This window comes from Eptatretus burgeri, chromosome 13, assembly GCF_056783735.1.
Source record: "Eptatretus burgeri isolate ZD-2024b chromosome 13, Ebu_testis_v1, whole genome shotgun sequence".
Lineage (NCBI taxonomy): Eukaryota > Metazoa > Chordata > Myxini > Myxiniformes > Myxinidae > Eptatretus > Eptatretus burgeri.
The window spans coordinates 47,004,274-47,031,957 of NC_140973.1; the positions used below are offsets into that span (position 1 = coordinate 47,004,274).

At 42.1% G+C, this 27,684-nt stretch overlaps 1 protein-coding gene across 12 annotated transcripts in view; it reads left to right on the forward strand.

Annotated features, from left to right (window-relative positions):
* The window catches only part of LOC147014407 (E3 ubiquitin-protein ligase pellino homolog 1-like), a 96,271-nt gene that overhangs the window by 24,041 nt on the left and 44,546 nt on the right, over window positions 1-27,684 (forward strand). For 6 of the 12 annotated variants that reach the window (XR_015050756.1, XM_085852343.1, XM_085852335.1 and 3 more), the window contains one exon: window positions 23,594-23,842. The exons of 1 other annotated variant lie outside the window; for it this stretch is intronic. Coding sequence is in view for 10 of the 11 variants with exons in the window: in XM_085852343.1 (XP_085708469.1) it covers window positions 23,594-23,842 (249 nt within the window). In the remaining variant the exon portion in view is untranslated. The remainder of the gene's footprint in view (window positions 1-23,593; window positions 23,843-27,684) is intronic. 5 more of the 12 variants (XM_085852334.1, XM_085852338.1, XM_085852340.1 and 2 more) reach the window with 2 other exon arrangements.

The window sequence follows — 27,684 nt, forward strand, 5'->3', positions numbered from 1 at the left end:
AATGGATGTGACGAGCAATGCACTGTTCACATTTGGGATTTAGAAAGGATTATATTAATTCTGTCACATGTTGTTCTAATAATCTGTACATCTGTAATATAACGTGGACCGTTGGCCTTTTCATTATAGCGTCGATGTATTGGGACGGTATTCCCTGTCGACTGACGACACAAAGGTGACTGTAACATTGGTATCGGTGGTGACGTCCTGTGTTGCGTAGATGAATGTGGTTGTTATGATTCCTTCAGCTCTTATTCAGAGCTTGCACACACGCACACGCCCCTTTCTGTGATGTTGACGAGTGCGGGTTCGACTCTGTGCAAATGTCTCTGGGTGTGTCATGCGGGAGGTGAGCAAGAATCTCATGTATGTGATGTCGACTTCATGGCTTTTCATGGATCCTTCTTTTCACACCAGTAACAATCCCTCATTATATATCGATGCGTTTTCAAAGGAGAGATCATTTATGCTTCGTTCATTGTGCATTGTTTCGGTTCATCATAGTATATTATTTATTTATTTCACTAAGAAAATTATTTTAAGGGGATGTTGATGCATGGCAAAGAGCTCCTTTGTTTAAATTGAATGAACCTTTTGGGTTTGGGTGGACTGTGGTTTGGGGGGGTGTAGGAATAGGTGTGCCATAGGTGGGTAGCTAGTTATAATTGATATTATGTATTGTATTTGTTATCGGGCATGTTTGCACAATATAGCATTTGTGCAGGGCGTTGCCTTTTTTTTTTGCATACAGTTTCCCTCATTGTATCCATACTTCTTTGCTCTGTTTGTGAAAATAATTTGCAGTGAGGATTCCATTAATTTGCTTCACAGTGAATCGTTAAGGTGAAACGAACGATGCGATACCCAACCATGACAGCTTGCTTGTTGGTCGAATGCTATTATTTTTGAGGGTTTGGTGGGGGGGGGTGGATTCTGCTTGTTTGAAAGAGCAGTTTTCTTCATCCAGGAAATTAAACATGCAGTACCTTCAAAGATTATTCACACCCCTCGACTTTTGTCACATTTTGTTGTGTTGCAGCCTGAATATAAAATGGATTAAATTTCAATTTTTTTGTCACCGATCTACACAAAATACCCAATAACGACAAAGTGAAAACACGTTTTCGAAATTTTTACAAATTTATTAAAAATGAAAAGCTCAAATGTCCTGCCACTAAGTATTCGACCCCTTTGCTCTGACGCTCCAAATTGAGCTCAAATGTATCAAATTTCCTTTGATCATCCTTGATGTTTCCACAACTTCATTGGAATCCACCTGTGGCCAATTCAATTGATTTGACATGATTTAGAAAGAAACACACCTTTCTATACAAGGTCCCACAGTTGGCAATGCATGTCAGAGCAGAAACTCCACCATGAAGTCAAAGGAACTGTCCATAGAACTCGGAGATAGAATTTTGAGGAGGCATAGATCTGGGGAAGGGTATAAAATGATTTCTAGGGTGTTGAAAGTTCCCAAGAGCACAGTCTGAATCCATCATTAGGAAATGGAAAGAATATGGAACGATGCAGACTCTTCCTAGAGCTGTACGTCCAAGCAAACTGGCAAAAAGGACCTTGGTCAGAGAGGTGACCAAGAATCTCATTACCACTCTGACAAAAGTACAGAGTTCCTTGGCTGAGATGGGAGTACCTGCTAGAAGGACAACAATCTCTGCAGCACTTCACAAATCTAGGCTTCATGGGAGAGAAGCCAGACGGAAGCAATTCCTGAGTAAAAGGCACATGACAGCACACCTGGAGTTTGCAAAAAGGCACGTGAAAGATTGACAGCATGAGGTGAAAGATTCTGCGGTCTAATGAGACGAAAATTGAACTCTGGCCTGAATGCAAAGCACTATGTCTGGTAGGAACCGAGCACAGCTCATCACCCATCTAACACCATCCCTACTGCGTAGCACCACGGTGGCAGCATCATGCTATGGGGATGCATTTCAGAAGCAGGGACTGGGAGACTTTTAAGCATAGAGGGAACAATGAATGGAGTCAAATACAGGCAAATCCTTGAGGAGAACCTGCTTCAGAGTGCAAAACACGTTGGCAGTGCATGTCTGCCAAGACTGCGGCAAAGATTAAGTTCCAACAGAACAATGACCCCAAGCATACAGCAAAAGCAACACTGGAATGGCTTCAGAACAAGAATGTGAAAGTCCTTGAGTGGCCCAGCCAAAGCCGAGACTTGAACCCCATTGAGAATCTGTGGAAAGACTTGAAGATTGCTGTTCACCGACACTCCCCATCCAATTTGACAGAGCTTGAGCAAATCTGCAAGGAAGAATAGGAGAAAATCCCCAAATCCAGATGTGTAAAGCTGATAGACATGCACAAGAAGACTCGAAGCTGTAATCACTGCCAAAGATGCTTCTACAAAGTATTGACTCAGGGGGTTGAGTACTTATTGATGCAAGACATTTTAGCTTTTCATTTTTAATAAATTTGTGAAAATTCCTCAAAATTTGTTTTCACTTTGTTATGATGGGGTATTTTGTGGAAATCAGTGTCAAATTTTTTTTTTAATGTAATCCTTTTTATAGTCACGCTGTTGCACAACAAAATGTGAAAAAGTCGAGGGGTGTGAATACTTTTTGATGGTACTGTATGTGTGTATCATTCTTAAATGTATTTTAAAGGGAGTACAGCACACCCCAAAGATGTTCTATTCTTTGGTGATTCGAGGGATGTTCGAGTGTTTTGCATTAAATGCTTCTGGTCTTACACATGACTGAACTTCTGAACTTCTGTCCACAACCTCAGCATGAGGAATCTGCACTCTGTTCAGTAGTAATCGTGTTCTCATGGGCAGTGCAGCACTGGCACCGTCTCGCTCTAAACTGGGCTCTGCCCTTGTGCTGTCAGACCGCCCTCAAGCTGAATAGGTGTCCTTGTAGAAGTGCATGTCATGTTCACTGAATTGGTTCGGTTTAAACGGTTGTCCTCTCTGGCCCTTTGGAACACGCCCCGCAAAGTGCTGTCTTGAAGAAGAAGAAGCAAAAAAAATATATATATATATATATATATCTATATATATATATATATATATATATATATATATATATATATATATATATATATATATATATATATATATATATATATATATCTAAATTATGATGAAAACAAATTTTTTTTTTTTTTAATTGTGTATCTCCCCTTGCACTTTTGTGGGGATTTCAAAAGGCTGAGTGGTTTTGGGGTGAGGGGACTGGGGTAGTGGTTGGGGGTGGGGGTTCTATGTGTTAGGTTCAGAGAGCAGATGGTTCCTTCGAGTTACTTTGCCTGATGGGGAAAAAAGGGAGGGGGTAGGGGAGAGACTGTGTCTTTGTGAGAATCTATCCCAATCACCTGCTGAATGAAATGACAAAACTGCGGTGGGAGATGCAGCCAGGCCGTCTGTTGGCCCTTCGTCTGTTGCTTCATAATGCAAAAGGCCATTTCTTGGCTTTCCATCTGGTCTCCAGGGCAATGGCAAAGTATACCAGCTGGGCATTGTCGCTGTGTCCTCCCAGCTGGAATGTAGATTTATTTGCTTGCCTTGAGTTCCAGCCCTTTCTACTGATGACCAAAGTGTTTTGTAATCAATAGCAGGCACAAATCGATGGTGGTGATTTATTTCAAACTTTTATTCAAAGTGGAAGCTTGGGCAATGCTCAGGCACAGTGGGTGAATTGATATCTAGTTTAATGGCATCATGAGGCAAGAGTTCAGGACACCACTGACCCAAAGTCCCTGCCATGAAACTTTGTAATTCTTTCCATAGGCAGAACACATTCCCCCCCCTCCCATGTTTTTTTTTTTTTTTTTTCTCTCTCTCTCTCTCTCTCTCTCTCTCTCTCTCTCTCTCTCTCTCTCTCTCTCTCTCTCTCTCTCTCTCTCTCTCTCTCTCTCTCTCTCTCTCTCTCTCTCTCTCTCTCTCTCTCTCTCTCTCTCTCTCTCTCTCTCTCTCTCTCTCTCTCTCTCTCTCTCTCTCTCTCTCTCTTCTCTCTCTCTCTCTCTCTCTCTCTCTCTCTCTCTCTCTCTGTGTCTCTCTCCCGAAGATCGAGGCTCATGGAAGAGCAATGTGACGTAGGGTACGACTGACAGTGGGGCAACTCGAGAGAACGAGAGATCAGATTATTGAGATGGGTACTGTAAATCTTTTAGAATTTTTTGTTTTAAATTTTATTTCCCCTCTTTTTAACCCAGAAAAGTGTAATTTCTATTTTAATCGTCAGCACAGGGGGGGACTAAAACGGCACTCTGTCGAGCGCATACCTCCACCAGGCTAAACGGTTTACATTTTGTATCCCACTGATAGTCCGGATCTGCATCTGAACATTAAGCAAAATCGAATCGACTTGTTCTCGTCACATACGCAACCTATCCATGAACTTTTGTCCGAATCCATCCATAACTTTTTTGAGAGAGAGAGGTCCTTCTCATCGACGGACAAACGGACATCGGCATGAAAACATAACCTTTGGTGGTGGAGATAGCAACAGCTGGTGAGATGCAGCATTTCTAAAGGTCCCCAAATCTGCAGCCGACTATGTTTGCTGTTAAAAGAGCCCAGTCTGTGTAAATGAAACCGTCGGACTGCCCCGACAATTGCTAGCTGCGTGTTACCACTCTGATGGCATAATTGGCTTTTATCTCGTGTTATTCTGAGCTTTATTCCTTTTCAAACTCTTCTTTCACATTCCCTGCGCTTGTCACCGATGAATTGAATTGCATCCTTTTCAGTGTGAGCTTAGTGCCTTGGTTTATCAAACACCCATTGGTTTAATTATATTATCCAATTTATTCACCCATTGTTTTGCCTTGAGGAACACGATAATGAAGAAGTGCTAACAGGGCTTCCTTCGGAGGATCTCTTCTGTTTATTTGGTGGTCGATTTACGCAGTTATGAACGTACAATCGGTCTGTTAGGAACGTTGCGTTCAAATGTCATAAAACAATGCAGTTTAACCTGTTCTGTGATTGTTATGGACCTTGTGATTTTTTTTCTTTTCTTTTCTTTTCTTTTCCCTTTTCCATGTATTTGGGTTGGCTTGGTTCCTCTTCCTGCCTGAGCATGTAACTTGTGATGTTGAAATCCCAAATGCTTTGTTGACGTTGTCCATTGTCTTCCAATGTCCTTGTGATTCATGTAAAGGTGCACCGATGTGTGTGTGTGTGTGTGTGTGTGTGTGTGTGTGTGTGTGTGTGTGTGTGTGTGTGTGTGTGTGTGTGTGTGTGTGTGTGTGTGTGTGTGTGTGTGTGTGTACAAGTTCATCCATAACACTTGGTTGGATCACTTAAAAATTACATTCTCCAAGATAGGGTCACCGTAAAAGGGTTGGTGGTCTCTTAGTTTTATATTTTTACATTGTTGTCATGCATTTCCTGCTTTGTCTCTTGTTTCCCATACTCATCAATTGAGTGTTTCTCCATCTCCTTAAGTCTGAGGTTTAATTTTGCACTCTTATCCACGTTTTTATTTTTCCATTTCTATTGCCTGTACAGTCACCTCCATACGTCCGCTTCTGTCACGTGATTCTTCAAATCTGCTCACTGACGCCTCATAACTGCCCATGCACGGATGTATTTAGGTGACTGTTGCCAGTCGCCTGTTCACTTCCCAAGTGTTCACGTTAGACTGGCAACTTTGACATTTCAAAAAAAAATATATATATATATATATATATATATATTTGCCAAAAAACCCCATTTTTTTTTTCCTGTTCATAAGTACTCCAGTTATACAATATACTGGAATGCCCCATCAAAATGTAGTCATCAATGATTAATCACCTTCTTTCCAATCAACTGTCTCCAACACCCACCTTTCATTACCTCTGCCACCAAAGGTGGATGGAGGTTACGTTTTGCCCCTGTCTGTTACTTGCGAAACTGAAGATGCGCAAGTATAATAGTTTTGTATATACCTGGTGTTGGCTTGATGATTAGGGTGGCAGGCTTTATGATCTTAGGGTCCTGAGTTCAAATCCCACCATCATTGAATTAATATTCGGTGGGGTTGACTCAGCCTGCCATCCTTCCGAGGTCAGCAAAATGAGTACCAGCTTGCTGGGATGATTGAGCCATTTGAGTGTCCTGTGTCAGAGTGGTGACTCATCCAGGATTGTGCCCAATAGCCCAGGAGACTGCTTCGGCAGCACCGATGCTCTGTACAGAGTATGGTCCCAATGGATGGATGGATTGGTTTTGGCTGGTCTGTTATTCTGTCTGTGTATCTGTTTTTCTTTTGTCTGTCTGTACATCAGTATGTCAATCACCTCAAGGTAACATGATTCTGCCAGCGCCATGCTTTACAGTCGGGACGGTGTTCTTTGGGTGATGTGCTGTGTTGGGTTTGCACCAAATGTAACGTCTTGCATTGAGGCCAAAAAGTTCCATCTTTGTTTTGTCAGACCATAAAACTTTTTTCCACATCGTTTCAGAATCTCTGGAGTGTTTTTTTTTTTTTTTTTTTTTTAATACCTCAAATGGGAATCGAGGTTGGCTTTTTTGAGTAATCGCTTCGTTCTTTCCACCCGACTACAGGCCAGACTTGTGGAGTGCTTGGGATATTGTTGTCACATGCACACAGTGACCAGTCTTTGCCATAAAGGCATGTACCTCCTTCAATGTTACCATTGTCCTCTTGGTGGCCTCTCTGATCAGCCTTCTTGTTTAGTCATCCAGTTTGGAGGAACAGCCTGATCTAGGCAGGGTCTTGGTGATACCATATGCATTCCACTTCTTAATGATTGTATTGACTGTGCTCCAAGGGATATTTAAGGCCTTTGAAATATTTTTATACCCATCCTCTGATCTGTACCTTTCCACAACTTTATCCCGGAGGTCTTTTGAAAGCTCCTTGGGCTCATGGTTGAGTCTTTGCTGTGAAATTCTTTGCTGATGTTCTTTGCTGTCTTTGCTGATGACTCCACCCTCTGCCGTACCATTGGTCATCCCTCAGACTGGCAAGCAGCAGCTTCTTCGCTCACTGCTGATCTGGATAAAATCACAAACTGGTCCAACACGTGGAACATGTCTTTCAATCCGGACAAATCTCACACTCTCATTATGTCTCTTTGAAAGGACCGTTTCGAAACCCCCCCCCCCCACCCACTTTCTCAACAATCCTCTGGAATAAGTCCTTTCTTTTAAGCTTCTGGGTCTCACTATCTGCCATGACCTTTCCTGGGAAAGCCACATTTCAAGCCTCGCCTCCAAAGCCAGTCACCGACTGGGAATCCTCCGTCGTACAAAGTCCTTCCTTGGCCCACCTGAGCTCCTGACCACTTACAAAGCTTTTGTCCGCAGCCTGATGGAGTACTGCTCTCCCCTCTGGGCTGGTGCTCCTGCCTCCCACCTTTCTCGGCTTCACGCTGTAGAAACCAAGGCATTTTGGATCATTGGCATCTCCCGCAATGAAGCTGAGTCTTTGGGCCTCTCACTCAATCACCGCAGTTTCGTCGGTGATCTTTCTGTCTTCTACCGTCTCCTCTCCAGCCTCGCCCCCCTGCTCTCTCTGCGATTTGTCCCCACCGCATTTCTGCAGGGCACTCAAGGTCCGCCAACAACCCCCTTCTGGTAAAACTACCAAAATCACGAATCACTGCTCACCTTCACTCTTTCATTCCTCTTTTTTTCCCGCCTTTGGATTAAACTCCCTCACTCTATTCATTCCCATTCTTCCCTCCAGGCATTCAAAACAGCTGTTCACCACCACCTCTTATCATCCCCCATCCAAATCCTCAATCTTTTCTACCCCAACAATCCACCCAAGCCCACCTCCTTCAAATTACCTGCTTTCCTTCCTGAAAGTCCCTGCAATGTCCATCTTCTATTCCCCATGTTCCCCGTCCCATCCCTCTCCCTTCCACAGATCTCCTAATGTCTCTGTTCCCCACTGTTTTGTCCTTCTCATGCCACCCCCCCCTTGATGTGCGTTGTGTGTTAACTTTCATACGAGCCTTGACAAGGTATACAAAAAAAAATCACTACCCAGCAGAGGAAACTTACTGCAACAGCTGATTTTATTCTGAAATAATCAGAATTACTAGAATTTAACACAGGTGGAGGCCAATTAACTTGGTGCATGATTTTGAGGTGATTGGTTAACTTGATCTAATTTACAATTGCGATTATGGGGGTTGGATACTTATCCAACCAAGATATTCTAGTTTTTGTATTTTTTTTTTTTTTAATATTTTTGAAATTTGTTGAATTTGTTTTTCACTTGGAAGTTGTGGGTTACGATGTGGAAATAAAGGTGGAAAAAGTCTGATTTGATGGAATTTAATTCCAGGATATAAGACAACAAAAGGTGAAAATTTTGAAAGGGGGTGCAGACTTTCTATAGTGTGTGTGTGTGTGTGTGTGTGTGTGTGTGTGTGTGTGTGTGTGTGTGTGTGTGTGTGTAATAGTTACGGGTTTGCCGGCCGGGTCATGAGAGTCTTATCGGACCCGCTTCCCAACCTTTAAGCCGACAAGCCGCGGATAACTCTGCGGCATGACACTGTCTGAGGCAATTAATTGAGGTAGGGTCCTCGCATCCAATTCCCGCGTGATCTTCTTGGTAAAATAATCCCCCCAGATAGGGAACAGTGCTCTTAATGCCCCACTCCTATGAATCAAGAACGGCTGAGCAGAACTGTAAGTGGGACATCGGCTAGTCACTGACCATAGAAAAACTGTGGGCCAAAATTCCTATCCATTATTCACACTCGTGTCTGACAGAGACAGAGACAGAGACAGAGACAGAGACAGAGACAGAGACAGAGACAGAGACAGAGACAGAGACAGAGACAGAGACAGAGACAGAGACAGAGACAGAGACAGAGACAGAGACAGGTAGGTCAGAAACGAATGGTCATGTCAACAAATAAAGACTTATTCACAAGCAATGCAGTGTCACAAAAGAAAGTCTTACCCTTGTAGTAACTCTTAAATTTTTCTCTACATTTTGCTAATATTTGTAATAAAGCAAACGTGTGAACACTCGTGGCCAATCGGTAGGGCCCTTCCAAGGAGCCAATGGACGCGAAGGATGCTGCAGGGTCCTCTTTGAAAAGAAGCTCGTTGTCGTCACATGGGGGAGCTATTACGTTTTAAATGTGAGTGAGATTTCTTCTTTTCTGGTTTAAGCATCCTCCTCACCTGTTTTAAACACCATCATCATAACCAGCACATTGAAAGGAATCATCACCACACCCCATACATGCAAGTCCCTTTAACCCTTAGATGCATAAGTGGGTCAAAATGACCCAGTTTGGCTGTTTTCTTGCATCATCTTTTTGCACTCGTGCATCAAAGGGTTAACAATCGCCTTATCTTTAAACTTCAGACATAGGTGCCTCATTCACTGCAGGAAATTAGACATCGTTTATAGTCAGGTCAGTCTTTTGGGACTGCCACTGGTAACACGTGACCCGGTGCAACCTGCCGCATGGTCGGGTTGTCGGCAACTCCACTGACATCCTTCACTGGCTTTGCAAGTGGGGAGGGTGACTGTGACACCCTGTCAGGACGAAAAACAACACCTGATAAAGGGTGGACAAGCTCCCTTTGGAGCCAACGTATATCCAGGACGGACATTGTGTCTCCTAAAAAAATCACCTAATGGGGGTAGGAAAATTTATTTTTCTGCCTGGCCGAGCTACCCCCTCTGGCACAGTGGTTCTGTGGAGATGTTTCCTTGTTTCATCACTAGGTGAAGGTTTTGCCAGTTTTTCCTCTTCTTCCTTTTCTTTGTAGCCCTTTACAAATAGTGGCTTTCAGGCTTGTTTCGGGCTGACTTCAATAAAAAAAAGTGACAGAGATAAAGAAGGCGGGGCTTGCTCGTCACCCCTCGCTCACCCAACATTAGCCTGTGGGCTTATGTTTATCCCAACGTGAAAAAGGGTGGGAGGTTAAGAAGAGAGAGTGATGGTGTGATGCGCCATATGGGGAGAAATGCAGTGAATGCTTTGTAATGCGTTGGAGGAAATCATGAATGCGAGCCAGTAACCCAGCTCTGAACGAGTCGAGGGTGAAACTGTTGATTTACCAGGAATTTAGATGCAGGAGGAGGCCATTCGGCCCATCGTGCCTGCATCACATCAACACCAGAACAATTCATGTAAAATAGAAAAATACAAAAAAAAAAATTTGTTTGTTCTTTTGTAGTTTTTCTTTTCTGGGGGGTGGGGAGGGGAAGAGAGAAGGCTTTTTGGGTGAGAAACACACCATGAACCACACACCAACCCTTGACAAGACCCCCACAGACAACACTCAACACATGCATATAATCACCCATCACTGTTCAAGCTGCTTAAAAGTCTTGCCAACATCCCTCTATCTCCATAACTTCCAGGTACCTAATTCCAATTTAAACTTATCTGCTGTTTCTGCTGCCACCACCTTTCCAGGTGGACCATTCCGTGCATTTACTACTCTCTGAGTAAAAGTCCCCTGCCTTACTACTGTCTTAATTCTCCTCTTCTTTACTCCCAGGCTTGGACCCCTGCTCCTACCACTCTCCACTCTGCTGAATAATTATTCTGAACTAAATTTGTCTACTCTTCATTTTCTTAAACATCTCGAACATATCCTCTTGCAACCACCTCCTTTTCAGTGTTATCGTGGGCCCATTGGTCCGATGGACCAAATTTTCATTGGTCTTCATCGCCTTGTTGCATACCTTCCTGCTATACTGCTTGAGCACTAGCTTGTCTTTCATCAAGCCCAGATGTGCTTGGGGCCAGTGTGGGGATTATATGTTTGTAATTATTGCCGTATGATACTACTATTCTTATTATCGTTGTAAATATTATTTTGGTCATGTTAATTAATAGATGCTTTGTTACAATGTTATCGTTGTTTCTGTTATTTATTCCCTCTGCCACCGAAGGTGAAGGAGGTGATGTTTTCACCCCTTTCTTTCTGTCTGTCTGTCTTTCTGTCTGTGTTTGTTTGTCTGTTTGATTGTGGACAGTATATCTCAAAAAGTTGTGGACACATTTGGTGTGTGACAAGGACGAACCAATGAGATTTTGGTGAAGATCCGAATCTGGATCTGGATAAAAGATATTTTTTAATTCTTCGTGATTCTTCACCATTGAGAGATCGGGCCAAAAACGATGTGGTCCTGTGTAGAATATTTCAAAAATGTATTGGGCCCGATGCGTTCTCATGGATCAGGCATTATGTAGCGGAGGTATGCGCTCTACCGAGTGCCCTTCTAGTTACCTCCGCCACCGAAGGTGAAGGAGGTTATGTTTTCACCCCTTTGTCTGCTTGTCTGTGGACGGATCTGGATGAAATTTTGTGGACACGTTGGGTGTGTAACAAGGACAAATTGATTCGATTTTGGTGAAGATCCGGATCCGACTACTATAATTTTAAAGTGATTTTTTTTACCATTGAGAGATGGGGCCAAAAAGGATATATAGCACGATATCTCAAAAAGTTGTAGACTGATTCGGATGAAACTTGGTGAACATGTTGGGTGTGTGACCTCGACGAATTGATTCGATTTTGGTGAAGAGCCGGATCTGATAATTTTAAAGTAATTCTTCACCATTGATAGGGCTGGACTAATATACAGCACGATATCTCGAAAAGCTGTGGACGGATTCGATTTAAACTTTCCTGGGATTCCTGGGAAAGCTACATTTGTTCTTGTGGATCAGGCATTACAGGCCAGAGGTATGCGCTCTTCCGAGTGCCCTTCTAGTTTTGTAATTGGAATGCCATGCCGTGGTAGAATGATGTATTAAGCTGCCTTGTATACCTAAACATGGGAATTGTAATGGTGTTCTTGTAGTTAATTAGCCGAATCAATTCAGGAGATCATGACGATCATTTTGGTGTTATCGCATTACACATCAGAACGCTCGAGTAGAACCCTACAAATAACATCACACACACACACACACACACACACACACACACACACACACACACACACACACACACACACACACACACACACACACACACACACACACACACACACACACACACACACACACACACACACACACACACACACACACACACACACACACACACTTCTGTAAGGATCACTTTCTGCAATAATTCATTTCTCGACGATGCAGAGTTTAAATTGTATACAGGGTTGGCCAAAAGTCACTGAAGGTTTCAAAATTTTTTTTTCTTTTTTATAACTTTTTTTTTTTTTTATTTAATTTTTAATATTCTTTTTTATTTACAGATCTAGAAGGCCAGGGAGATTCATTATGAATAAATTTGCCAATGACCAGCACGTGAAAATTGTTGAATTTTATTACTCCAGTGGGAAATCAATAATTCAAACTCAAAGAAAATTTTGCAATCATTTTAACGTTCGAGAACAACCATCAGAAAACATGATTCGGAACTTCATTTCTCGTTTTGAATCAAGGGTCTGTTCATGACTCAACCCGCAGTGGAAGACTTTTTTTTATTTTTATTTTTCAAGATGATGATGTAATGCAGTGTCTGTGACTGGTGAGCAATACAGGTCAATGCTGGAAAATTTTCTTGCTTCTGGAAGTGAAAAATTTACCAGAAATGTGGTTCCAGAAACATGGAGCTACAGCCAATATTGCGAGGCCAACGATAGACTTGTTAAGGACAGTTGTTGGTAATCGCATCATTTCAAGATTTGGAAACATTAATTGGCCTCCACGTTCACCAGATTTAACGACCACAGGTTGTTGTTTTTTTTTCTGTGGGGGTACCTGAAAGATGTCAACAAGCCACAGACACTAGAGGAATCGAAAAAGAACATTTCTGAGGAAATTGTAGCGATTGATCAAGAAGTTTTGTCCTTTGTAATGGATCACATTTTGGAAAGAGCATGACTTTGCGAAGAAGCCAATTGGGGGGGAGGGGGCATTTGCAGGACATTATCTTTCACAATTAATCTAAATAAACAAATTCCATGAATTGTACTACCATTTACAATTTATTCCATTAATTTTTATTGAGAAATAAAAAAGTTATGAAAACAAGAAAAAAAAAAAAAAGAGAACCTTCAGTGACTTTTAGCCCACCTTGAGGAGATTGAGGCTTTATTGATCAGCATAGAACGCAGTGTCAAGCGGCATCGTACTTGGTGGCCTCTTCTTCACCCTGATACTGCACCCTCTCAAATGCCATGCCCTCTCATGATATATATATATATATATATATATATATATATATATATATATATATATATATATATATATATATATATATATATATATATATATATATATATTGTCGTGGCGATGGTGGACAAGGTTAATCCCCTGACCCAAATTGTGGTGAACGGGCGGTTAATACTGCCAGCCCAGACTGCCGAGCATTTTTTTCCCCCTTATTTGGAGACTGACATGTTGATCCTCGTTGATTAATTAACACGCACGAGGGAAGGGCATGGCACAATGGTGGTGAAACACAGAAATGGATGCACATGGGGGTCTATATTCGAACCCCATGACAAATACATGGATACAGCTTCTTAAAATGAACACATTCAATCAAAATAGAAAAATATTTACAAAGGACAATAATCAAAATATAACAGTACATGAGGTAAATTAAAGTCTAAGTTGAGGTGCCTCTACATACAGACAAGGGGAAACAAAATAAAAGAAAACCCTTCCTTTATTCTGGCACTTAGCTTGGCCCAGAGATGGTCTTGGTGGAGATTGCAATTGAGGCGCTTCTATTTGCACGTGTAGATGTGCGCAAAATGGCGCCAAGTCGTTCTCTCACAGCGGGAATGTTCGTCAGGCAATTTGTGAGCGGTATTCAACACGAAGGCTCAGAGACCCTGTGCAACTGCTTTGTGCGTCGATCGCACGTGCCAATACTTGGCACTCTGCAGAATAGCACCGTTCCCTTCGGTGACATACACGAGGCATCATGGTCTGTGTCATATGACCAGCCAAGAGTCGATGGCCAGTGTCTCGCTTCACCACGCAAGCCAAATTGCCTCGGCACGAATACGAGAATCGCGCCATCTTCTTCATGCGTTCAAGGAAAGCCAGCCGTAAAGCCCTGTTCTTACAAGCCATCTCCTCACTATGTTCCCTATCAACTGTGTGCGCCCCTCACTCCACACATGTCTTCCTCTTCTTTCTCTGTCTGACGTCACACCGAACCCCTGTTTCCTCCTCCGGGGCATGGCTTGCTAACATGAAACTCAGGAAGGTGGGACCTCCACCTGCTTGGCACGTTTGGCTAGCTTTTGACGTCATGCCCATCAATTATCAGCCTCGGGGGCGTGATTTTGCCCGCCGTTACCCTTGGAGACAATAAAAGGACAATAATCTATCTATCTTGCATAAATAGTCTAGTCTATCTTGCATAAATGGTGAAGTTGTGGAATGGTAATATGAGTAGCCTTACAAGGCGATTGATTTTTCTTTCCTTGTTTTTTTTTTTTTCCAAAATGATCTCCATTAGGAACCGAACTGCTATGGCAGCTTTGGTATCAGCTTTGATAGGACACATAGTACACAATTCATTGAAACCAAAAGTAACTCACCCTGTTCTGCAATGCACTTTTTCTTTTCAGCCATTGTTACGATAGCTTCCCTTTTAAAGCTATAGTTTTGTTATTATAGCTTTTCTCCAGCAGCCTCATATCAGATCAATTTGGATTCAGACTTGGTCACTCTACCTTGGACAGACTGCTTCTACTCTCCCAACAATGGATGGAGGCCCTCAATATCAGACATAAGTTCAGTTTCTTCTCTTTAGAGTCTCGACATATCTCAAGCTTTTAACACAGTCTGGTATCCTGCCTTGCTTTCCAAATTGTCAGCCTATGGCATCCAAGGCCAACTCCATTCTTGGATTACTGACTTCCTCCACTCTCATAGCTAACGTGTGGCTCTCATCAGAATCCTTTCTTCTCCTCTCCCTGTCAAGGCTGAAGTACCCCAAGGTAGTGTTCTACGTCCTCCATCCTATTCCCAATCTTCATCAATAATCTCTCTGACTCTGGAAAATCCTCTTTATATTGTTATGGCATTTGCACATGTGCCGGGCTCACGATGTGCATACTCAGACCTGCTTCCACTACCGACCCTGAGGCCCCCAGAACATGGATAACTCCACGGTCAACTGCGGACGTCCATCCAACCACGGATACTGGCAAAAGCAATTGTGCAGTGTAGGGTCCTCGTGTCTACAGCTATGTTACCTATTCTGTACAACTACCTGAGCTAAGGGCCACACCTTCAACGCACACCCGAGTACTTAAGGTCGAGTGGAAGCATGAGTGCAGCATTGGTTAATTGCGTCTGATGGGAACAAGTTCAGCGATGGGGCTGTAGAAAATTCCCGAATCATTATGTCCGACGGCCATGGTACTCCCACCCTGCCCCTCACATGCCCAGCAGCGAGGGAGCGCTCCAGCTTCCTCCCTCACGCGCAAATGTTCCTTTGTACTGTTTCAAAAACGTTGTCTCACATGACGAATGTAGGGGTGTTGGGAATGAAGAATGGGATAGGTCATTCAAATCGGTAACGGTCCGAAGGATTAATTGTTTGATGGTGAGGGAGCCGCCAGCATGTGCGGGGTTGAACCGATAGTTAATTGTGATTAATAAATGAATGAGTGGATTTGATTGGTTATGGAGATGGATACATATGGACCAAAGTACAAGAATAAAACTACTGTGGATTTGAAGGAAAGACCGACGGGGTGAAGGAGAGTTTGGTGAATTGAGGTTTGGTGGAGCGGATTGTTTCCGGATTGAAGGCGGCAGTTGGGGAAACATCACACCGGGAATACACACATTATCCTCACAATGCATTTTCCCCCTCAAACTCCTGGACACAGGGAAAGGACCTATCTACACACTAACTAGAACGGGCACTCAGTAGAGCGCATACCTTCGCCAACGCTACATTTTGCCCCCCCCCCCGCCAGAAACCGTTGATTGTGAGGGTATTTAATCCCATACCACATCTGCCAACTCGTATGTGTTCTGATGGCTTAAAAACATTAAATTTCCTGCTGTTTGACACTGATTCACGTACATTGTACAATTTCTGTATGAACTCCCTGACCTTTTTGGGTGTCGGTGTCAAGTCAATTCGATGACAACTGGTCACATTATAAGAAATCAAATATTACACATCACAGGATAGGGAATTGAATTCCACACATTTTGAATCTACTTACATGGAAATTGTATAAGAATTGACCACGTTATGATAAAGGTCGTTGACCCCCTGACCTTTGACCCAAACCACGAACAAAGGTAATGACGTCATTGTGTCATATCGTATATCACAAGATTGGGCATTGAATTCACAACATTTTGGCATTGGTTGCATGCAAATTGGATAAAAATCGACCGCGCTCTGGCAAAATGACGATTTTGACCTTTTCATGACCTTGACCTTTGTACTCTTAATTTTGTAATTGGTATTAGAGTGTGGGGAACAGAACAGTCAACATTTTGGTGTTGGTTTCATGCAAATCGGATAAGAATTGACCGTGTTATGACTAAAACCGCACATTTTGCAATGTCGTGACCCCCCTGACCTTTGACTCCCAACCGCTAATAAGGGTTATTACGTCATTGTGTCATGTCACATATCACAAGATGGGGCATTGAATTCTGAACATTTTGGCATTAGTTGCATGCAAATTAGATACAAATTGACCGCACTATGGTAAAAAGACGATTTTGACCTTTTCATGACCTTGACCTTTGACCCGATCGCTCCCAAAATCTAATCAAATGGTCCTCGGATAATAACCAATCATCCCACCAAATTTGCTGCGATTCAGTTCAATACTTTTGGAGTTATGCGAATAACAAACAAACAAACACACATATTCACAAATAAATAAATAAATAAATACACAGCGATCAAAACAACCTTTGCAACAAAGTTTGCGAAGGTAACAAATATCTCATTCTGCAGAACCCTACATGTACATTGTATATGGATGCTCTCCCTGAGGTACATTTCCAAAACCATAACAATATCTTTGCTGATGACTCAACCCAACCCCTTCTCTCCTCCTCTCACCCCTTCTCTCTGAAAGGACCATACCGCAAACCCTCCCATCTAATTTTTCAACAACCCGCTTGAAGTGCAGTCACTCAAAATCTTGGGTCTCACTCTCAGCCATGATCTCTCTTGGGCAAATCACATTTCTAAGTTTGCCTTCAAAGCCAAATGCTGACTGTGCATCCTCCATTGTCCAAAGGTCCTTCCTTTGCACACCTGAGCTCCTATCTACCAATGAGGCTTTCATCCATAGCTTTATGGAATACTGCTCTCCCCTCTGGGCTGGTGCCCCTGTCCTCACACCTTGCTCAGCTTGACTCTGTGGAAACCAAAATCTCTCATGATGGAACTCAGTCTATGGGCCTACGACTACAAATTCACCATCACCAACAGGTTGGTGGTCTGTCTTCTTCTGCCTCCTTTCTGGTCTTGTACCCTCTGCCATCTCCGTGCTTTGTCTCCCCCAGGTATCTGCAAGACGCACGTGATCCACCAGCAACCCCCTCCAGTTGAAACTGCCAAATCCAGAACCACTGCTCACCTCCACTAATTTGTACCTCTCTTCTTTGGCCTGCCTGTGGAACCAACTTCCACACTCTTCAATCTCATTCTTTCCCTGGGACTTCAAAACATCCGTCTGAAATCGTACCCCATTCAAGGCCATGATCTTTTATACACCCATTAAATGACCCACCCACTCCCCCCCTCTCCCCACCTGTCTCAAAATTTTGCTTCTGTATCCATCTTGTTCACCCCTTGTGTTCTCCCCTACCCCTCATTCTTACCTACATCCCTTGTTTGACCATCTCCCCCTTTTCTCCCTCTGCCCTGCCATTAGCATTCCCCCTTCTCCTGCTGTTCCTTTTGTCATGTTGTGTCCTGATCCGTTCTGTGTTCTAACTCTTCCATGAGCCTTGACTCTGTATTAAAAAAGCAGGGGAAAAGGCAAAAAAAGAGTAATCGGAGATTGCAGACCCTTGCTGGGACTTGTTTTGTGTGGCGTTTGTGTAGTTTTGTGTGTTGTTTGTGCACTGGTGTGTTACGTAATTAATAAGTGACATAATTAGAACTGCCAGTTTATAACTGCTGGCAGTGATTATCGGGTACCAAGACGTCCTGCTTTGCAACCCCGCTTTGATCGGACACCTGACCCTGACCCATCACTTTAAATTTTTTTTTATTATTCTATGGAATTTAGAATGGGATTAAAATAAATTCGATTCAAATCAAATGGAAGACCAAAGAGGTGCAGTCCTGCATTGGAGTAATCAGAAGGAACTCGAACAAGCATAAAACAAAGATGAAGTCGTCAGGAGGAACCTGGATAGGATTCACATTTCAGCTTCTACTTCTCTGCCATCAAACTCATCCAGGTGCAGCCAAGTGAGCCTTATTCAAAAATAAAAAAGAACCCATATCAAAAAATTAAATAATTCTGGTTGCCAGACTGATCAAGTTGAAATTTTAAAACTTATTCATCATCATGACTAGATCATATATGTGAAGTTTCCCGTCGATTAAGTGGTTCCAGAGAAAACGTTATTTAATATTTTTCTTCAATCCATTATGGCTGCCAAACCATGTGACCTATCATCATCATCACACCATTTGAAAGCCTTTATCCCTGAGCAGGGGTCAGCTTTTTGCGGGCTCCAATCATGGTACTCTTTCTTGTGGCAATGTTCCGGCCAGATGCCCTTCCTGACACCAACCCTTTAGTGACCTTCGACCCTGCAGGGATAATTACCAGTATACTGGTGCACATTTTGCTGACCTTCGGAAAGGTGACAGGCTGTCAACCCCACTGATGCTAACTCAACGGCCAGCAGGGCTCGAACTCAGGACCCTGGGGATCCCAAGCCACCACCTTAACCACCAAGCCACACCAGGCTCATCATGTGACCTATCAATTATTCCTTAACGAACTTGTACACCCAAGGCTTGGGGAACATTTGTGTGAAGTTTCCCCTCTATGTTCAGCCGTTCTGGAGAAGATTTATATGTTTTAGGGTAAATCCAATATGGTTGCCAAACCATGTTACCTATGATGTCATGTGTGAACCTTTTGTTCCTCATGGATAGGTGGTCATCCGTGTAAAGTTTCGCCTCGATCTGTTCAGCCACTTAAAATAAGATTTTTGAAGGTTTAAAAACAAACAAAAAATATACAATTTGGCTGCAGAATCATGTGACCGATGACATCATCCATTTGTTTTTCTGTGGACCATTTTATCCTCGATGACCCTCAATTTTCATATTGATCAGTTGTAGCGTTCGACATATGCAATTATGACGTCATAAAAAAATCCCACTTATTCCCCATTCGAAGTACTTGCTTTGTGCCAAGTTTCAATTTTTTTTCCTTGGTGTGGTTTCAGAGATGGGTCCAAAGTTCTTCTGTTTTTCCAACATGGCTGCCACACCACATGATCTATGACTTATAATTATCATTTCTCCATTCTCCATGAGTAGATGCACCTTTGGTGAAAAATTTGTCTCGATCTGACAAGCGGTTATGGAGAAAAATACGAAAGGTCTGTGCGGACAGAAAAAACGGTTCCAAATGCAATACCCTCTCCTTCGGCGTGGGTAATAATAAAGCAGTCGTCATGGTCGACTGGTATCGTAAGACCCATTTCTTCAAATTTCCATCAGTGGACAATCCTCCCTCCCTTACTTCCCTGACCACCACCCCTCCCACCCTGCACTACCCCCCTCATCTTTCTTTGCTTCGAGACGACCCTTGCCTCCCTCTTTCCTCTTATCCACAACCATTTAGATGTTTTGTTGATGCTACATGGGTATACTCTTTGTTTTATGCCATAAAGTGGAACATAGTTGGAAAAGGGCATGATGAGTTTTGTGTTTCTCTTGATTTTTGAGGTTGTAAGGCGATAGTGGTGGAGCTATAGTTTCAGTGGTACAAGCTAATAACTGTGCTACAAAAAGCCTCCTGTCATTTGAGACCGATTCGGTAGCGTACGAAGCATGTTGCTGATATGTATGTGGTGGACCCTTGGAGGAAAGGAGGTCAAATACTTTCCGCCACAGAACCCTTTACCACCAGGTGCTCTTGAGCACATCCTTTCTGCACAGACCAGGAGTGGTGTAACCATCAGGTCATGGGTGGTCTCCCATTCTTGTTACTGGTACTTTGACAATTTTCTTTCTTCCTTCATCCAGAATCATGCATAACACCGATTTCAGAGGGGGGAGGGGGGCAGTTGAAATTTCCAGACTGGTTGCCTAAATGGAATTGCAGAAATGATGCAACAACAAACTCCCATTGAGCAAACATCTTGCCAGTTTAAATATATTGTCTGGAAGCTGTGCCAGGGTGTTTGTTTGAACATAAAACCCCAGCGCTCTTTCTGATCCTAAACTGTTACATCGAGCTTTGATTTTGGTTGATGACTCTGGAAGACACTTGGCACATGCTCGGAGAAGCGTCTTTTAAAGTACCTCCACGGGTTGTGGTCATGTTCGAAAATGGTACTCATTTACTTCAACTGAAATAATTTCTCATCAAAGCTGTTTTCTTCCCTCCCATCCCATCCATGTTTGCAAATAAAGCATCTTCTTCATTGGCTTTTAAAAAATTAATTGACCTCAGCAGGAGGGTTTATTTATTTATTTTAAATAAATACCAACTCTTCATTTTTATTTTTTGTCTATGCTGTATGATGACTGGTGTGGTATTTCTTGCCCTGCACTTCGCATCTCATCATAAACAACGTAGCTCAAATATGTTGTACAAGTTGCGAAGACATGCAACGTAAAACACATGCAGAAATTTTTAAATTCCACCATAGCTTGTGTGTGCAGAGTCGCTTCAAATAAGTCCTGTAATGTATTGATCGTCTACTCGGAGATTTGTGGTTTGTGTGCATCAATTTTGAAATGTGGCTGACAGGATGGTGCACTCACCTCTGGAGGTGCACACACTCGCTTGTAAGCCGTCTCGCCTGGGTTTGAATCCCGACCCAGCTATAAACTGTCATCACAATGTTTCACAAGCAATGTGTGTGGCATCCCTCAGATAGACGTTTAACTGGGTGTCCTGTCTGCTGGCATTAGTTTGTGGATGTTAAATATCCCATGGTGTCCTTCACAAAGAGTAGGCAAGATATCGCCGGCACCCTGAATAAACTCCAAATTCCTGCTCCAAGTTGCAGGGGGAACTTGATTCGTGGCGCAGAGGTACCCCCAGCAAATGATGCAACCCACAGCCATGTGATGTGGTTCATATAAAGAAGCAGAAGAGAAAAAGCATGGGTATGTGTGGATTGGTGTCGCTATCAGTGGCACCCTGAACAAATTGTAAATCCCTGCCCTAACTACTGCAGGGAGAGGGATGGCAAACTGCCCAGCATGACCCTTGCCAATAAGCTGCTTCATCAGAACCAACACTCTGTAACACATGGTACATCACTCAGTCAGTTATTTCAGGTGAAAGTTGGGAGCTTAGAATTGGACCGCAAATTGTGTGTGTGTGTGTGTGTGTGTGTGTGTGTGTGTGTGTGTGTGTGTGTGTGTGTGTGTGTGTGTGTGTGTGTGTGTGTGTGTGTTGTGAACCATGGTGTGTCCATGCATTTGGCTGTCTCCCATTTAAGGTAGCTTCTTCCCATGCTGCGTTTGAAAAACTGCTGATTGTTTACTTTCATTTTCACTTTTCTTGATGCGATATAGTCATTCACTTTATTTTCCTTTCCCTTAATCTTTAAAATCAACATGAACATCTACATTAAAGTTGATTTCACAGAGATATTCATGGATTAACACAATTTAAAATAGCAATAAAAAAGCGAAATAAAATATTTTTAGACAAATCCAACGGCTGGCGCCTGATATTACACCACCATTTCATAGCTAAATATCTCAGAGCTTTGGCTCTGAGTGAAACCAAGAGTGCAACACAACCTTTTTTTTTAACCCATTAAATAATTTAAATGAAAGATAAACTTTAACTTTTCTCATCATTGGGGATGGGTACTTTTGCTTGTGATTATTTGGCCAAATGAAGCGAGGTCTATGCCATTTATTTCCTGATATGTGAAACACCCTGCAACCCATGCCTACAGAAAACAAACTTTTTGAAATGTCGGCCGTGTTTTCCATCCAATCATCATGTAACTTTATTATTATTATTTTTTAAATCTCCATGGGTCGACACTCCTGTCTTGAAAGTTTCATGTCATTCGCTCAATCGGTTGTGGAGAAAACAAATTAAAAATCAAAGAAAGGTGAAAAAGTGAAGACAGAAGAAAGAAAATAGTGAGGGTGTCAGCTGATGTTTCACAACATGGTCAGAATGGTTGTGCACACCTTTAACTTTTTTTACATGTTCATTTTTTTTTCTCCAGTATGTAGAGCTTGTACATGAATTGCAAGCAGGACAAATAAATGAAACGTGAGTGCATTTTTAATACATGAAGTGCAAAAAACATAAGTAGAAAATGGATGTCGATACGTATGGGAATATCATGAGTCTTGGGGTTATTTTGGGAAAATACGACTACTACTACTACTACTGCTATTACTGCCACCACTACTACTTTTCTACTACTACTAAAGCAACACAGCAGAAATTAACGTTTTAATGAAGCTACTTGGTCCAAGACTGTTATCAGCGCTATCACACGAGAGCATGTCACCAACCATCTTCGCCCTTTAACCTGCTTTATTTATTTATTTATTACCACGTGATGTTGGGTTTGTTGAAATGGCAGACAACCAATCAACATAGTGCTGACTTTGTCAGTTAACAGGAACCCCTGGCCAAGTAAACTAAAAGAGCCCATTGTTCTTCGTTCTGCACATTCAACTTTTTCTCATCTATATTTATTACTTGAGCATTCCGTTTTGTCGAGAGTCAAGAGGTTAAAGATGTCCTCCTGACTGTAGTGAGTACAGTCACCACTGCTATTCACTCTCTTCAACCAGCACATTGGCAAGTGTTGTGAATGTGCCAAACACCCGCACTCCCCCACACCATCATTTGAGGGAGTCTCTCATCCGGCATTGGACTGCAATGGATTGATTTGAGGTTCAGTTTGATGCTTATCGCCCGACTGGAGAAGGAAAATTATAAAGATGAAAAATGGCTTGCCCTCTCAGAACGAGTTGTGGATGACTCAATCACTGCTGATAAAGGATGTTACTTGGCCTCCTCACATTGTTTGTTGACACAGACACTCCTCAACCAAGACCATCGCTCCAGTTTTCCTCAATAGATTTCATTATGTCTTGCTTCAGTTATGTATGTGCTGGCAAAGCAAGGAGATTTATAAACACGACTGAACATGTCTTTGGCAATTGTTCTCTGAAACAAAATGGCAATGTTGTGGCAACTGAGGATTTAAAAACAAAGAAAACATTATTTACGTTGGGTCCATGCTGAAGAGGTTATCTTGGTAACGTCTTCTGTTTGTTTGCAACTTGCTTTATGATGTGCTAAAGTTACTAAATAATTAATAGTGAAGATGTTGTGGCATGCTTGTGCCAGAGGCAAGTGCTGGAATTTTGGTTCCATGCAATTTTCCAGCATTTGATGGACATTGGCTTTCTCTTTCTGTCTCCTTATCTCCTCAGTAGTTCCGGCCCAGACCTGGCGGAACGTGCCAACGTTTCTCCTCCGACGGTTGGAGGAGCGGCGAGCAGAGAGGAAGCTGGAAAGGAAGATGAAGCAGTGCTTTCTTTCAATACTGGAGATTCCATGGAAACTGAGGCGCTGAATGTCTCTGTTAGGGCCGAGCAGACTGTACCTTCCATGACTTCCACACCGATGCAACATGAGAATAAACGTCTACCTTTAAAGTATGGAGAGTTGATTGTGCTTGGGTAAGCAAATGAGTTTTGATTGTTTGTGCAGTATTTGAGGTTGGGTCTTTGGAAACAAAAACTAGAAGTTTTCTTCACTTGAACAAAGGGTGTTGGTACGATTGTGTAGCATAAGTGCTTTTTGCCATTTTATTATTTACTAGCAAATACCACCCGTCACTTTGCTGACGGGATACTAAGGGAGGGAGGAGTGGGGGGGGCGGGAGAAAAAGAGGAGGAGGAAGAAAGGGAGAGGGGTTAAAGTGGGGGGGGGGGAGAGTAAAGAGGAGTGTTGGAAGGGAAGGTAAACGTGCGGTGGAGCGTTATGATTTGTTCTGTCGAGTCAAAATTATTCTGGATAGAATAATTGAAGATGGAAACAAAATAATGACTGAAATCCATTTTCTATCGGCCATAATATGAATACTGCCGAGAGACAAACACCGTCTCGACAGGTCAAGAGAGATAGAGATAGAGGTGTGGGAGGGTGCTGCACTGTATTAGGAGGGGATGGAGCAAGGATGGGACAGACAGAGAGACAGATATGGGAGGGGAGATCAGAAATGTAATGCTTTTATGAACAAAACATACACGTGTGTGTCTGTATATATATATATGTATATATATATATATATGTATATGTGTGTGTATATATATGTGTGTGTATATATGTATGTATATATGTATATGTATATATGTATGTATATATGTATCCTGGTGTTGGCGCAGTGGTTAGGGCAGCGGCTTGGGATCCAAAAGGTCCTGAGTTCAAGCCCCGTTGGGCCACTGAATTAATACACCAGGGGGTTGACTCAGCCTGTCATCCTTCCGAGGTCGGCAAAATGAGTACCAGTGTACTGGGCCGGTGTATACCCCGGTTAAAATAGGTGTACCATATCCCTGTGTCGTGAGAGGTGACCAGGGTTGCGTCAGGAAGGGCACCCGGCGTAAAACATGTGCCAAATCATTATGCGGATCATATGGATGATCCGCTGTGGCGACCCCTAAAGGGAGCAGCCGAAAGAAGAAGAGGAGGATATATATATATATATATATATATATATATATATATATATATATATATATATATATATATATATATATATATATATATATATATATATGTGTGCTTTGCTGATATCGGCAATTTTTGGGGAATAGATTGGAGTCCATATGATTACTGACTACAGTACGTACTGTATAACCCAAGAACCTTGAATAGCTTTCACCCTTGTTTTGGGGGAATTTTAAGAAACAAATTATAAAAACAACGTTGCATTATTGACGTTTCAGGGAGATGTGCATAAACATTAATCTTTATAAACAGCTGCCAATGGTCATGTGATGGGTGGAAAAAAATTGGCTCTAATTTAGAAAACGCGTAATACAGAAAATGGCTCAAATTGGGTGTTATCAAATATATTTTGCATTGAAACTCACAAAGATAAACCATATAACGTTTGTGAAGCACACCCGAGTCATATTAAATCACCAATTGCTTTGGAAACAGTCATGAGGACAAAGGAAAACGTGATCGCTCATATGCTGCTGAGGTTAAAAGTTAAAACCTCCACCACCCATCATCAGCACCATAAAATGCAGACTGAAACTTTGCCTCCACGGTGTCCATAACCAAGCAGGTATGCACACACACCCATGGAGAGTCTCTGTACAGATCCAAATCTACCCATATGTACCTTGTATAGCAACTGCCGACAACATCTCTATCGGGACACGGACTGTATCAGCAATTGTGGGGTGCTTGGAAAGTGGCTTAAGCACTCGAGCAAGCACTTCAATTAAATGGTTGACTAACGGCTGGCTTGGCAAGCGATAGCAAGCTGATTGGTAATGGCACATAACCGCAAAAAACTAAACGTCGCCGATTTTTATATATATATATATATATATATATATATATATATATATATATATATATATATATATATATATATATATATATATATATATATATATATTCAGATTTCACTCTAGATTTTGAGTTTTTTAGTCTGTGTGATCCAATCCTCCAAACTCAAATAATATTTGTATTATATACTTTAATTAGTCAGTGAGGGTAGATCATGGAAAATCGCATCATATAATGCATGAAATCGCTCCAATGTCCTTTTTATTTATTTATTTATTTGGTATACTATGTCAAGGGTCATATGAGAGCTAAAAGCTCCTTATTTGAAAACTATAGCACTTACAAAAGCGAAGTATACAGCGATTTGTAGTTATGTAGATCAGGCTTTCGATGATATGATTGAGGAAAGTGGAAAAAAGACAACATTTTGAGCGCTTTTTCGCAATAAACTGTTGCAGCCTGTTCCAAGTCTTGGCATGGTTGAGCAGGCCAAAAAAACATGGTGCCTTAAGACCCCAGAGAGAGCGAGGTGGCAGAGGATACGCCTGATGAAGGATATAATTAACTAAGGCCGTTAATTATCTTCAAAAAGTGTTTTTAATTAACCAAAATACCCAATTTTTACTCATGCACTTGCTAGGGGTTTTCTTAGTATGCATGCAAAGTTTCAGGTTGCTAGGTTTTATAGTTGTGGAGTTATGGAGGACACACGCGCACACACACAAAAAACACACACATTTATTATTATTATTATTATCATAGATGCTGTATTTTGAGCAAAAAAGCTCGAGTTGAAAGAAACAGTTTTGTTATTTTTGTGTACATTTCAGAATATCTATTCCCCCTTCTCCCCTTTGCGGTTGAACTTTAAGGGAAAATGGTCCCAATTGTATTTCCTCTCAAACCTTTACAGTGACAGTTTGGATCTTTTTCAAATGACAATTCACCATATCCTCAGATATCCTGTGTTGCTATCAGCAATTTCTTGGTATTGTGAAAGCAGTCATTGAGCAATGCATCTGCTTCTTGCGCACTTCTTTGGATGGGGAATGGAATGGCAGGGAAGGAAAGGGGATGGAAAGGGGTTTGGAAGAAGCAAGTAAGTGATGAAATTAATCTGCTGCTTTCATGACCTCCAGGATGTTTGTCAGTTGCATGACTGATGAAAGTTTAAGCTAAGGTTACCATCGAAGTGAGTTTAATCAATTTTAGGATCGAATTTGGTTATCAGATTACAGGGGCAGAAATGACATTTAAATCATTCCATGCCACTGTGAAATTGTGTTTTGTCCCTTTGAAGGCATTATGGAGGACACACACACACACACACACACACACACACACACACACACACACACACACACACACACACACACACACACACACACACACACACACACACACACACACACACACGCAAGCACACACACATTTATTATTATTATTATTATTATTATTATTATTATTATTATTATCATAGATGCTGTATTTTGAGCAAAAAAGCTCGAGTTGAAAGAAACAGTTTTGTTCTTTTTGTGTACATTTCAGAATATCTATTCCCCCTTCTCCCCTTTGCGGACCTTTGGCTGATCATAGATCAGGTCTCGCTACTTGTTGGATTTGTTTTAGGTAGTCATTTGGTAAATATTTTTCGTGAAGTTGAGCTTTTTCTTTCACATGAAGTCTAATCCAAGCTGCTGATGAAGTGATTAAGTTTCCTACTGAGCTGATATATTTCTCCTTGTTCTCCTCCTTTTTATTCTTCTTCCTCTCCTGATCCTTATCCTTCTTCTCCTGATCCTTCCCATTCTCATTCTACTCCGATAGCTCACCTACTCTTCATACAGGACACCATGGGATCTTTAACGCCCACCAACTATTGTTAATAGACGGGGCGCCCGATTTAACATCCATCCGAGGGATGGGACACATTGATGCATCATCCTGATCCGAGATTGTAACCCAGGCTGTGGCTCGTAGGCGAGTGTGCATT